General features: G+C 40.2%; 1 protein-coding gene across 1 annotated transcript in view; it reads left to right on the top strand.

Moving 5' to 3' along the window:
* The first annotated feature begins 972 nt into the window (after positions 1-972).
* The window catches only part of MYO6 (myosin VI), an 82,676-nt gene continuing 71,589 nt past the window's right edge, over positions 973-12,059 (top strand). The window contains exons 1-2 of the mRNA XM_035901498.1: positions 973-1,089; positions 7,258-7,327. Coding sequence (XP_035757391.1) covers positions 973-1,089; positions 7,258-7,327 — 187 coding nt within the window. The remainder of the gene's footprint in view (positions 1,090-7,257; positions 7,328-12,059) is intronic.

Below are 12,059 nucleotides of genomic sequence, written 5' to 3'. Positions count from 1 at the left end.
TCCAGTTGTGAGAGATTTTGGACCTCCTTTTTCCTTCAGATGTGGGAAAAGAAAAATGTGGGACGTTTCCTAGCTTACAGACTCTTGGAGTTTGCTGCTGGCGTTTTCTTTGCTGCTTGGCAGGCTCATTTCATTCATGCTGCGAGAGGCGAGTTACACCTTGGTGACAGGAGATACTTTTTACAAATTTAGGAATCACTAAAACATGTCAGTTTAAGATGTGAATGAGTTTTGGAGGGGAGTAAGAAATGGCCAGGAGAAGTGAGCCTTTCAATCTGTGTGGACTCCCTATTCTTGTTAGGGTAAGGACTATAAAGTAGATTTCTTTTCCTTTTTTTTTTTTTTTTTTTTTTTTTTAAGTTCTGATTCAGTATATTTAAAATGGCACCGTCAGCCATTCAGAGTGTGCCAATCCTGGCAACTTTCCTGGTTAGTTCAATGAGCATTGCATGCAATCAAATACTTCTTTTAATTGGGAGCTTATTTAGCTGCATAACTTGAGGAGCCGAAGGTTTGAACGTCTTGGTCTTTGCATCTATTTCACTTGTAGACTGCAGATTCCTGTAAAATGGTTTTCACATCATGTTTTTATAAAAAGTAAGCTCAGTGTTCCTTAGGAGGCACTGTTATAATGTAGTAGAGGCCAGTCTCTCATAAGCTTGTTCTATGATAAATCAATTGTGACCGAATATATTTGTGGGTTATTTAAAAGCCATATGCCCAGCCATGTGAAAAGGGTGGGCACATTCCATACCCTGGTCTGAGGGGGTTCTCTGTAAGCGAAGTGTTATGGGTTGGAAAAAGGCTGGAAGAACCTTGTCCTGACAGGCAGGCTACTGCCACCAGGAATAAACACAATACACTACAGTCCGTGTAGTGAATCCTGATACCTTACTAAATTTGTATAAATTTTTTTTTGTTGTTTCACTTTTATTTTATTTTTGTTGCAGGAAATACTGGATAGATCCCATGATGGAGGATGGGAAGCCCGTTTGGGCTCCACACCCAACTGATGGGTTTCAGATGGGGATGATTGTGGACATTGGCACTGACAACTTAACTATTGAACCTTTGAACCAGAAAGGCAAGGTAAGTGTCTAACAAGCAAAGGAATGGAGGAAAACCTTACAAAAACTATTTTGCCTGTAGGCCAGATCTTAACCAATGTCTACCATTACACACAACCTGAAGGACTGGGAAACCGGTTTTCTCTGGCTGAAGATCTTTGTTCAGCTTTAGCTTGCACAGCAAATGAAGTATCCCACTGATAAGAAGTGCTTGCTTTCTGTCAGTTATCTATCTGCATGTGTGTACATACTTGTGAAAGACAGAAGGATTGAATCTCTGTAGCCATTTGATTCACTACTGTATACTTTATTTTTCTAAATTAGAGACTGGTTAAGAGTCTACTGTTGAGATCAGCTTCTCTCTTTTCCCTTAAATGCATAGAGAGAGTGTTCTACGGGGGTGTCCTAGACTCTGGCTTAGATTAGACACCTTACTGTTAGACTGATGAAGATTGAGAGATGAATCCTCTTACCCCAAGTACCTTGAGAAGGAACACGATGTCAGACAAAGGTCCTATGGAATTGCTACATCAAATTAAAGGCAAAATAAATGTAACTTTTAAAATGAAGTCCTAATTCACCCTGGTTAGTGTGTGCCAACTGCTTCATTTATCATGATATCTTCCAGATTCAGTGTGCTGTAATTAAATGTAATTTTTTTACAGAAAGTACCTTGTATCTATCAATTATCCAAATTCAGATGGTCAGCATCCTGTTTTTTCCCAGCTGGAATAAGATCAGACAGTGTTTTAAAAGTTATGATTTTGGTCTTTGTGAATATACGGTATGTGCCCTTTCTAACAAATTTGTCTTTTCTGTATCTTCAGGTATGGAAAAGACACTCTTTTTTTTTTTTTTTTTTTTTTTTTTTTTTGTGTAACTTCCTTTTTGATCTCAACACTAATAGAGAATGCCTTGCCACAGGTCAAAAGGTTATGCAGCAGTTCTTCCTTTTGGGGGGAATATTTATAGGCTTTCTTTTTCCTGCATCTTGGAGGGGAAGTTGATTTTGCTTTCCTTAGAAATATAAAGCGAGGGTAACGCCTGGTTTTTGTGCGTGAGAGATAAAGTCTGTAGGTTTAGTGGTGGTAGTAGTATGTGTTCTTCGGTCTGGGGAAGAGAAAATTATTCAGACAAGGATATTAAATATTCCAAAACTGTGACTAAGTAGTCTTTAACTGACTTAAAAGATTTTTGACCTCCATCACTATTTCTGTTTATATCCTCAGATGGTTCTAATGTGATAAAGAGCAAAAGTCTGTATATTGAAACAGAAACAGGCAATAAGGAGAGTCCAGAGTCACTATTTATTTCTAACATTTGCTCCTTTCACAGGGAGCATATATAATTTTTTGTGTGTGTGTGAAACCCAAAAATGATCCTAAAATACAAATATTTTGCTTCATGGTTCACAATGAACAATCTCTTTTGTCTAGAAAGTTTGTTATTCTGCCATTGGCTGTTTTCTTGAATTAAGCAGATCAATTAAGGGCCTAATGTTCATTCAGCTAAGGGAACAAACGCTTCACAGTTTAAATACTGTAAAGATTATGGTCCTATATTTCTAATTATCAAACTTTCTTGTATTAATAGAGGTGGAGTAAAGCATTTTCTTGATTACCTTCTCAGTCTTTTGAAGGTGTCACTGATTTCTTTTTATAGTGAAATGTTTCTCATTGCTTTTTGTCTTTTTAAGCAGACTCTGTTCTTGTGCACTTAGACCATTAATTTGAAGTAGTCAGCATTAATACCCGTTATTACCGACTCTGTTTATTTAAAATGATAGTTCAAAAGTGCTCTTTAGTAAGAAGGAGTGATCCAGCAGCTCCAGAGTTGCCCATGATAATTACAGGGAGGAGAGGAGTAACCTGATCTTGTAAACATATCCGGGCAGTGTAACTTATTATTATTTTTTAATCTGGGTCATTACCATGTCATATGTATTCTCTGTAGGCGCTGGTAGCTTACCAGAGATCACAGGCTGAAAAGGAAGTGTGTATGCATATGTTTGATTATTGCCTTGTATACTACTTAATGGTTAACTAAAATAGGTTGTTAATAACTGCAATAAATGCTGTGAGGCAGCAGTCTCAAAATCTTCCTTCCCTTCCCCACCCGTAGCTGGATCTGGCGTTGCAGAGTGGCACCCTCTCAGCTCTGCTCGCTGAGCTGTGCGTGACACGGCAAACGAGGTCAGAGAACGGGTCCGCCTTAAAGAATGAAGAAGTGGAAAGTTTCCAAGACGGCAGCAAGCAGTGGCAGGAGGATGAGGACCTGAGGCCAGCATGGCCATAGATTGCTTTGTATTATGAAACCAAGTTACCCAGTCCAACTGGGTGAAGTTGACCAACATGCTGATTTACTTACAAACCAGCAGTAGCAGTTTTGGGTACTGCAACCTGTGCAGAATTAACAATGGTATTTACATTTCTGTGTGGAGGCTGGGTGTCTCAAGAGAGGTGGGGATGTGAGTCACCTAGCTTGCGTTGTAGGAGAAAGAGTAATCCAAGCTGCAGGAGCGTCTTATCGAAACAGAGGATGTATGTGTTACTTACAGCTCAGCGAGCAGAGCTGAGAGGGTGCCACTGCCCAAAATCTTGATCATTGGCTTGCAAGCCTGATAAATGCCATGACTGGAAAGAAAACAGAGAAACTGGAGAGGGGTTTGCTAATGAGCGTGGTCCCAACTAGGGGTGGAGCGCTGCCCTGAGGATGGGCACCAAACTGGAGTGGGGTCTGGAGCTGGGAGCCCTGGCCCGTGTCCCACCAGGTGTACAAGGAAGGAGGCGGGTAGAAAGGCAGCCAGTTGATAAACTCAACTAGTGTTGTGTTTACACTTCTACTTGGAGTGTACTTTTCTGAACTTACTGGGAGTCCTAACCTCAGATCCTGTTGCGTGTATCTTACTTCGTTGTGTTGCTTGATGCTGTAACAGGGAAAAGGCAGATGAGGGTGAAATTGCCAAGCGGGGAATTTGCTCTTTTCCTGGAGGTAGCAAATCTAAGTAAAGCAATTAAGAAGAGATGCCTCGGAGGGGCTTGCACCCCGAGATGCCATCCTGGGACCCTCGTGGCACTGAGGCGTGGGGGGGACAGGCGTTTCCTAGAGTGTTGCCTGTAGTGAGTTTCTGGCGGTTGTTGGGAAGGCGTGCGGTGCTGCTGGCACTCACTGACACCCCTCCAGCCATCAGCTGAGAGCTCTATGCCAGTTCTGAAGGGTCATGGAGGGCTTTTGGGGCACCTGCTCTGGTATGCTGTGAATAACTAGAAAGGTATTTTCCTGGGCTAAGTATAAATGAATAAATGTACTTTGAGAGTAAGGATCAGAACGTCCAAAGTTCAGTGTTTCAAGCTAAGGGTTTTTCTTAGAGTGAGCACAGCTTGCTTGCGTGCATGAGCTGTGTTCTTGTCTGTCTTGTGCTCCGTTTGTACTGCTTTCGGTTGGTTTGTGAAATACAGCTGAGAGTAGGGATGTCTTCTGTCTGTATCTGGAAGGTATAAAGGAAGGCATGGTTACATGTATTGCATTACATGGTAGAAAGAAGATCCTGCCTGAATGGAAAGATATCTTTTTTCACTCATCTAGTTTCTGGGAGAATAGTTAAGATTGCCATTGAATCTCAAGGGCTGCTTCATTACAAAGAGCGGGGGGAGGGAGCCCCTACGAAACCCTCACAAAACCCTCTAAATCCTCTGTTTTGCCTCCTGAGACCACTTTAGTGTCTCATATGATTCATACCCTCTCCACTTCCTTAGAACAAGTTTGCCCTAAGCTGTGTCTTAATGCAAAAGACTTCCATCAGGTGCCTAAAGTGTTTTCTCCTTACAAAGAATGTTTAAAAAAAGATAATGGCACAACATAGTAAAGAATTCTTTGGGTATTTTTTTTAATTGATAGACCTGAGATACCTTGCCCATTTGCCTGTTTAATATATTAGTCTTTAATAGTAATTGGCAATACTCAGAGCTCTGAACATCTAGCTAATGTACTTACCTACAAAACAAGTAGACACCTTATATAAAGCAGTATTCCAGCTGTGACATGCAGGAGTGAAATTCTTCGTTGACGTAGTTGAAACTAGGCTTAGTGTTCTGATCTAAAAAAGTCCAGCAGAAAAACAGCAGCTTTCAGATAAGTCTTCTTCATATTGCTTATTTGTTTTATCACTTCTGAAATATTTTAGAAATTAATTCACAATTCACATTCAGTCAAAAAAATGAAAGAGGACATAATACAGCATGAATTCTCATTTTTTTTAAATTGAAATTTATCTTGGATCAGAAGGCTGAGTGGCGAGGACATTGAAAAAGCTCTTCCTTCCTCTTCTGGGATAGATCTGGGTATGGCTGGCTTCAGATCCATGAAATGTTAAAGCATCAGATTTGTGAAGAGTCTTACAGAATAGCTGGGTATCGTGTTCATTCTCGCCTGTGAAAAAAAAATTCTGTTAGTGGTTAAACTTGGGTTACACATCAGCAGACAAGAACAAGAAGTGAGGTTAGTCATGCTCTTTTTAAACTTTTCCACTGTTTCGTGCACAGTGAACTGATTATTTGAGAAACTGTTGTGTTCAAATACATCTTTACCCAATGACCTATACCTTTATCATTGACAAACTTGCAGAGAAAATTGTTAGGATAATATGTTCTAACTGCAGTATTGTGAGAGGGAGGAAAGGGGGGAGAATCTCTGCCCTGCTAAAACTCTGAATAGCTGCTGGCAGCTTTCTGAGGTAGGTAAAGACGTTCAGGTCCTTCATGGCTCCACCAGCTCTGATAAAGGATATCTTGGAGGAGGATGGACTTCCAGATGTTCCAACATTATCAAGCAGCTCAGTTTCCCTTAGGAAAGCTTTTTGTGCATATTTTTCTGCATTAGGTCATTAGGGGCTGACAATATGTAATTTATTATGACTACAAATTGCATACTTTATGATAACTTTGTAGGGAAGGGATATTGTAGACTTACCGTTTTCTGACTGGCAGCAATTAGTTCTGCTCCAAGACATTTTTAATTCTTCCCACTTCAAAGGGAGTTGGAATTTGTGGCTGTTCATGATGGCGTAAGCTACAAGAGCTCACATGTTGTGTCTGTTGTACTGAAGCAGAGATGGAGCAAGCTGTTGTATTCCTCCTGAACTTCCGTGTTGAGATGTTTCTCATGGGACGATCTTGCTGAGTACAATGTTAAACAAGCAAACATGTTTGTTTATTGAGGTCGTTCTTTAGATCCAGTTGGTTGCCTTTTCAAATATTAGACTAGACTTCTTGTCTCCATTTCCATGGGGAAAAGGAGACTGTGCCTGCAGCAGCTACCGCGTTTAATTGGTGCAACAGGGTCGTTGTTCATTCATAGGTATCTCAAACAAGCTATTACAATGGTGAACAAAAAAGTATAATTAAAAGCCTACCTCTTACAATAGGTATTTTTGTGCAGATGCTGTAGTGTGTCTGTGTTAGGATGTTTTTCCTTCCTTTTTACAACAATATAAATTATGATTTCTGGAGAATAAAAAAGAGACAATGTTGCTTTTGTTATGAATTTTTCCAGTTGGACATGAGCACTTGATAAATGGCTGTTTTGTATAACTGGAGTAGAAGGGTTGAAGGAAGGTCTTGTTTTACTTTAGTATTGATTTATTGAAGAAAAAACCCAAAAAGCAACAACTGAAGCTACAGTATTTGGGGATAGAGAGGATATTATTTACTGAACATTTCTATTTTAAGTAGGAATGTTTCAAAACAGCGTGTGATAATGACAGCACAGTCCTTTGACTGAACTAATAATTTGATTTTTATTCTTTGTGCTTCTTTGCAAAACTGAGGAAGTTGTGTGTCCTTTACTGTGCTGTTCCTTTTGCAGTATTTTTTTTTAATCCTTATTTTTTTGTATTACACGGTATTACAGTATTTCATGCAATTTTGGAAATGAACATCAAATATTATTGCAATAAAAATATATATTGCTGTGACTGCATTTTTATAATGTAGTATAGTAATGTAAATGCAGCAGCTCCTATCTGCATCTAGTAACTCAGTAAAATTTCCAGTGCTGAAGTATAAAGCTGGCAGCTTCATTTTAAACCGTGCACGATTGCAGCGCACTCACTTGTATTGTCACATCAGACATCTTTGAACTATATTTCTATTTTTATGGAATTCTGATAATGTTAATATTTTTCATCTAACAGACTTTCCAGGCTGCTATCAATCAAGTGTTTCCTGCAGAAGAGGACAGCAAAAAGGATGTGGAAGATAATTGTAAGTTATGAATTTAAAAATAAATTATGCATTTGAAAAAAAAAATATGTATGGAAGAGAATATTGTTTCCTTACAAGTGTCCTGTTTCTTCCTTGTAGTCTTTGTTTTGCTTCTTTGCTTGAATTTACATATGACCTCTACTAGTCCTTTAAACTTGTTAAAGTAAGCTCATTTTAAACATAATTTATTGTGGTTTTTAGTTTTCAGTTGACCACTTTAGAGGTAGTCATAGTTACGTTATTCCCACATACGACTGTTACTTGGCTTTCGATATATTTCAGATGTCACGTAACTGCGTCAAGATCAACTGTATTCAGGATTATGGGGGTTAACTATATCTTCTGTAATGCAGCAGAAGATTTAGCTGCTTTATCAGCAGCTGTATTGTACAGCATTTTCCTGCATGTAACCCATTTCTCAGATAGCATTCCTGTGGAAGTACAGGATTGAAAATAAATTTTAATATAACCTTCCCAAAACTGGAGACAGGAATCTGGATCCATCGGGGCCACTGGAAAAGAAAATAGGTTACAGAGAATCGGATACAGGATTGCTGCTGGAGAAGGAGTTTTGAGGTGAACTTGTGTAATAAACTTCAGTGTTGACCTACAGGGCTTTTATTTCGTTAAATATTTTATAGTTAGGTGTGTGGAAACAAATACAGCATCCAAAACTGGGGAGAGGGGAGAGAGTATGAAAGGTGAGTAGGCGCTAGCATCAGCTTTTAGAGAACTGTTAAATAAAATTTTGCTGCTCTTGCTCCGTGTGAGCAAATCACAGAGACTGTTCTGTCTTGAAAACCTGATAAGGCAATTCTTTTAAATGTTTCCTATGTTGTTTACTGGTTGGTGAAAATACTGATAACTTTGTAAACGGTAGGCGAAAGTATCTTCTATTATTCTTCATTTAAAATAGAGGCTAGGACTTGGGAAGTTGTTTAGGTGATTTAATCACAATTCCTGTTTTGGAATAGGGATTAGAATTTATATCTTGTGACAGGAAATATAGCTGTTACAGCTGCTCCGTAAGGAACAATAAGATGAGACCTAGGGCTTTTGATCTGACTTAGATGGTACAGTGTCGTTACAGATAGAACCAAACTGGCAGCCTTGTTTCCAGTTGCTTATATTTTTGCAAACATTACATGGTTTAAAACTTTTCAAAGCTGATATCCGTATTCCCTGCACGTGATGATTGTTAGTGTGGCAGATGCACAGATTAAATGCATTTCCCTTAGTGCACTGAGATGTCCTGGCACCTCAGTGTCCTAGCGTCAGGGAATTGAAATTTGGAATAGTAGTATGGAAATAATTTGAGATTCCAGCAAAATCCTATTCAATTAAGTTAAAACGGTCTTCCTATCAGTGAAAATGTCTTTGGCTTACTGAATAAAATATAAGACCTAAAAATGCTTTGTCCAGGAATCCTTTCTGTATCAAATGTTATTCTGAGACCTTTTTAATGTATTGTCACGTTTTGTTTGCTAGTTGAAGTTTGTCTCCAGGTTGTGTGAAACCCAAGTTAATTTTCCTTCTCTGTCAGAGAGCATTTGTGCTGAGCGCAGTGATCTTTAAGGAGAAACTGTATAAAATACTGAGTGCTTGCCGTCTCTCCTTATAATACTGTTCTGAAAAGTCCTGAAAAACTAGTTAATAATACACTTACCATTCCAACCTATGCTTTAGTGATTAACTCCCTTCCAGGAATTAATTTGCTGAAGTATTGCTTTTTGGCACCCTTAGTCCTTCACATCCCAAATGCGTTAGCTGCAAGAGACACCTTTTTGAGAATCTAGCCCCTCCTTAAATGTGAATTTTCAGTAAATATTGCAAACAGTACAGACAAAGCATTTACTGCTTACTTTTTTTTTTTTTTTTTTTTTTTTTTTTTTTGTGATTCACACTTTTCTTTTCCCTCCCCCTGCCCGCAACCCCACTCAGTTTTGAGGGGTTGTCACCATATGTGGATTTTTTTTTTTTTTTTTTTTTTTCTGGGGTGGAACAATTTAAAAAAAAAATGAAGGGGGCAGGGTATTGGATAAGAATCTTTTAAAAAAAAATAGTTCTGCAGATGTAGAGCCTTGCAATTACATGATAAAATTATTTTCCATGCAAACCCTGCTTCGTTGTGTGCACAGGAGAACCAGGGTGGGTAAATTCGACATTGACATTTCCTAGCTTTTGGTGCCTGACTTCACTTCTGTGAACTTTGTGTGTGTGTGTCCGTGTAAGTAAATATATGGTCTATTCAATGCACGTACATACACTTATGTTACATTTAGGCATGAGCCATATGAATATTCAGATACTTTCTCTGGTGACTTCCTTTGCCTCTGGATATGGATAGCTCTTTTAAAGGATTTATTCTAAAGAGGCTGCATTTTAATGTTGCTGACATAAGCCTTAGTTTGCATGTCTTGAGTGAAGGCAGTGACATTCCCTCGGGGAGCAAACTCCCATTATGCACCCAATCTGCAGGTATAACTGCTTTAACAAGGGCTGGAATCCTTTTGCAAAGAGAGTGGGGACGCGCTGAAATCTGGGGTCCTTTGTTGTTTAGTTAATTACCAAGTTTTGATTAGGACGCTTAACTGATGACTGTTTCCTTTCAAACATACTGCAAACTCTGAGAGGTTCATACGAAGTTAGAGTTAAGGGAGAGGATCATTTCTTTGAGTGTATGTAGACAATTACTGTATAGTAGTTTCTCAGCTCAATACTGATTAATCCAAATGACTTAAAAAATTAGCAAACTTCAAAAGCTAAAACCCTGATCCCCCTCCCCCCAGGCATACACAAGGGAGGAAGGAGACTTTAACTTCCATTAGAGCCAGTGGGAGTTTCTGGTTTTGTCCCATTCCCTTTTAATATCTTTTTCTCTTGGCATGACCTCGTTAAAAGAGGCGAAGGCAGAAAGACATCTGCGGAGGCAGACCTGCAATTTGTGGTCCCAGCGCCATTTTCTCAGCCCTGCGGACTGTGGGTGCCTGCGGAAGGGAGGAGGAGGAGGAGGAGAAGTCCGTCAGTGCCACGCCAAGCGATGGCGCTTGGTCGCTGCACGTACCAGCGATGGGGTGGTTAGTGGGGATCTAGGTCTGCTGGCGTGACAGGGGAAAGGCCGTGGTGACCAGGGCCAGCCTGCTGCTTCATGAAGGTCTTGTGCACAGGCCTGATTTCAGGGCAGTTGTGACCCAAATGGAGATTTTGCTTAGTGTAAAGCTAAAGTGTGCCTGTGTGCCTCCACCAGTGCAGGGGTGCACGTGCAAGGGATTTTGCAGAGGAAGGTGGTTTCTTCTTAAGAACCCAGTTGCAAGGTTCTTTGAGAAATGTGAATGACTCCAGCCATATGAAGCAAAGCAAAGTTCCTGAGGGAACTGGCGTTGTTTAGTCTGGAGAAAAGGAGGCTGAGGGGAGACCTTATCGCCCTCTACAACTACCTAAGAAGGTTGTAGTGAGGTGGGTGTTGGTCTCTTCTCCCTGGTAATGGGCAATAGGTCAAGGGGAAATGGTCTCAAGTTGCACCAGGGCAGGTTTACGTTGGACATTAGGAAAAATTTCTTCACCAAAACAGTTGTTAAGAATTGGAACAGGCTGCCCAGGGAAGTGGTGGAGTCCCCATCCCTGGAGGTATTTAAGAGACGGGTACACGAGGTGCTTAGGGACATGGTTTAGTGGTGGGATGGCAGGGTTAGATTAACAGTTGGACTTGATGATCTTAAAGGTCTTTTCCAACCAAAATGATTCTATGATTCTATATTTAGTCACGTAAGGGAAGGAAAGGCTGTTACTCAGTGGAGCTACACAAGCCAGAGGGAGGCTGCAAACCGCTGCTGATTTGCTTCAAGCCAGTCTGGTGTAGGTGGCAGGAGGCAGAGCCACAGCCAGTTCTCCGTCCACCATGGGAGGAAGGCTAAAAGGTTGAAAATGAAGACATAGATGTTCTTGAGAAGCTCCTGTTATCCTTTGCCAGTATCTTTTGGTTGAGCAGGAGGAGTGTTGAAGGAGATGTTAAGAGCTGCTTACTGAGCTTCAGGCATCCTGGCAGGGTGAGGTGGCTTGGACAGGTTGACTTTAGGTCATAAAAATTGGCAGCCCTTCTTGCACGTTTGTGTAAATAAGTTGTATTACGTTTTTCTCTGCTGGAGCCCTTGAGAAAGGGCATTGGTCCACCTTGGTCTAACTTGAGAAACAATCTTTTTGGTTTTTATAGGCGAGAGGTGCATATGTGGCCCTCACATGAGGTCTGGGGTAGCAGTTACTAAGCACAGTGCTTACTCCATCAACACCAGTCAGATGTAAACAACTTTTTAAGTGGTACCAATACTGTAAGGTTTACCAATATGTTAGTCAGTTGTAACTAGACAAAGTAGTGCCCTTGAATTTTAAGCAGTGAGAAAAAGAGGATTGAGCATATTTGAAAACAGCGGCTGTGTAATGAGTAGTGCCTTCAGTTGGTTTATGGATACTGTTTTTAATATTGTTACAATAGGAACTGGTAATGACCTCTGTAATTAAGGCTGCTAGCACTTTCCTGTGCTTTATAGCTGAAAATAAGGACCAGCTTTGCCAGAATGTAAACCCGTATGGTCTGAAGCTTTCTGTGAGTGCCCACTTGCTTCCTTGAGCTGGCTGCCTTGTAACATTTCAGAAGAGTTGGTTTGGTTATTTTACATTAATGAGCTAAAGAGAAAAATAAAACTAGGTTTTGTTAACTATTCCCCGCCCCCCCCCC

Source organism: Egretta garzetta, unplaced genomic scaffold (assembly GCF_000687185.1).
Source record: "Egretta garzetta isolate BGI_Z169 unplaced genomic scaffold, ASM68718v1 scaffold9, whole genome shotgun sequence".
Classification (NCBI taxonomy): domain Eukaryota; kingdom Metazoa; phylum Chordata; class Aves; order Pelecaniformes; family Ardeidae; genus Egretta; species Egretta garzetta.
The sequence above is the reverse complement of the archived record's forward strand: the minus strand, read 5'-3'. Positions and strand labels throughout refer to the sequence as shown.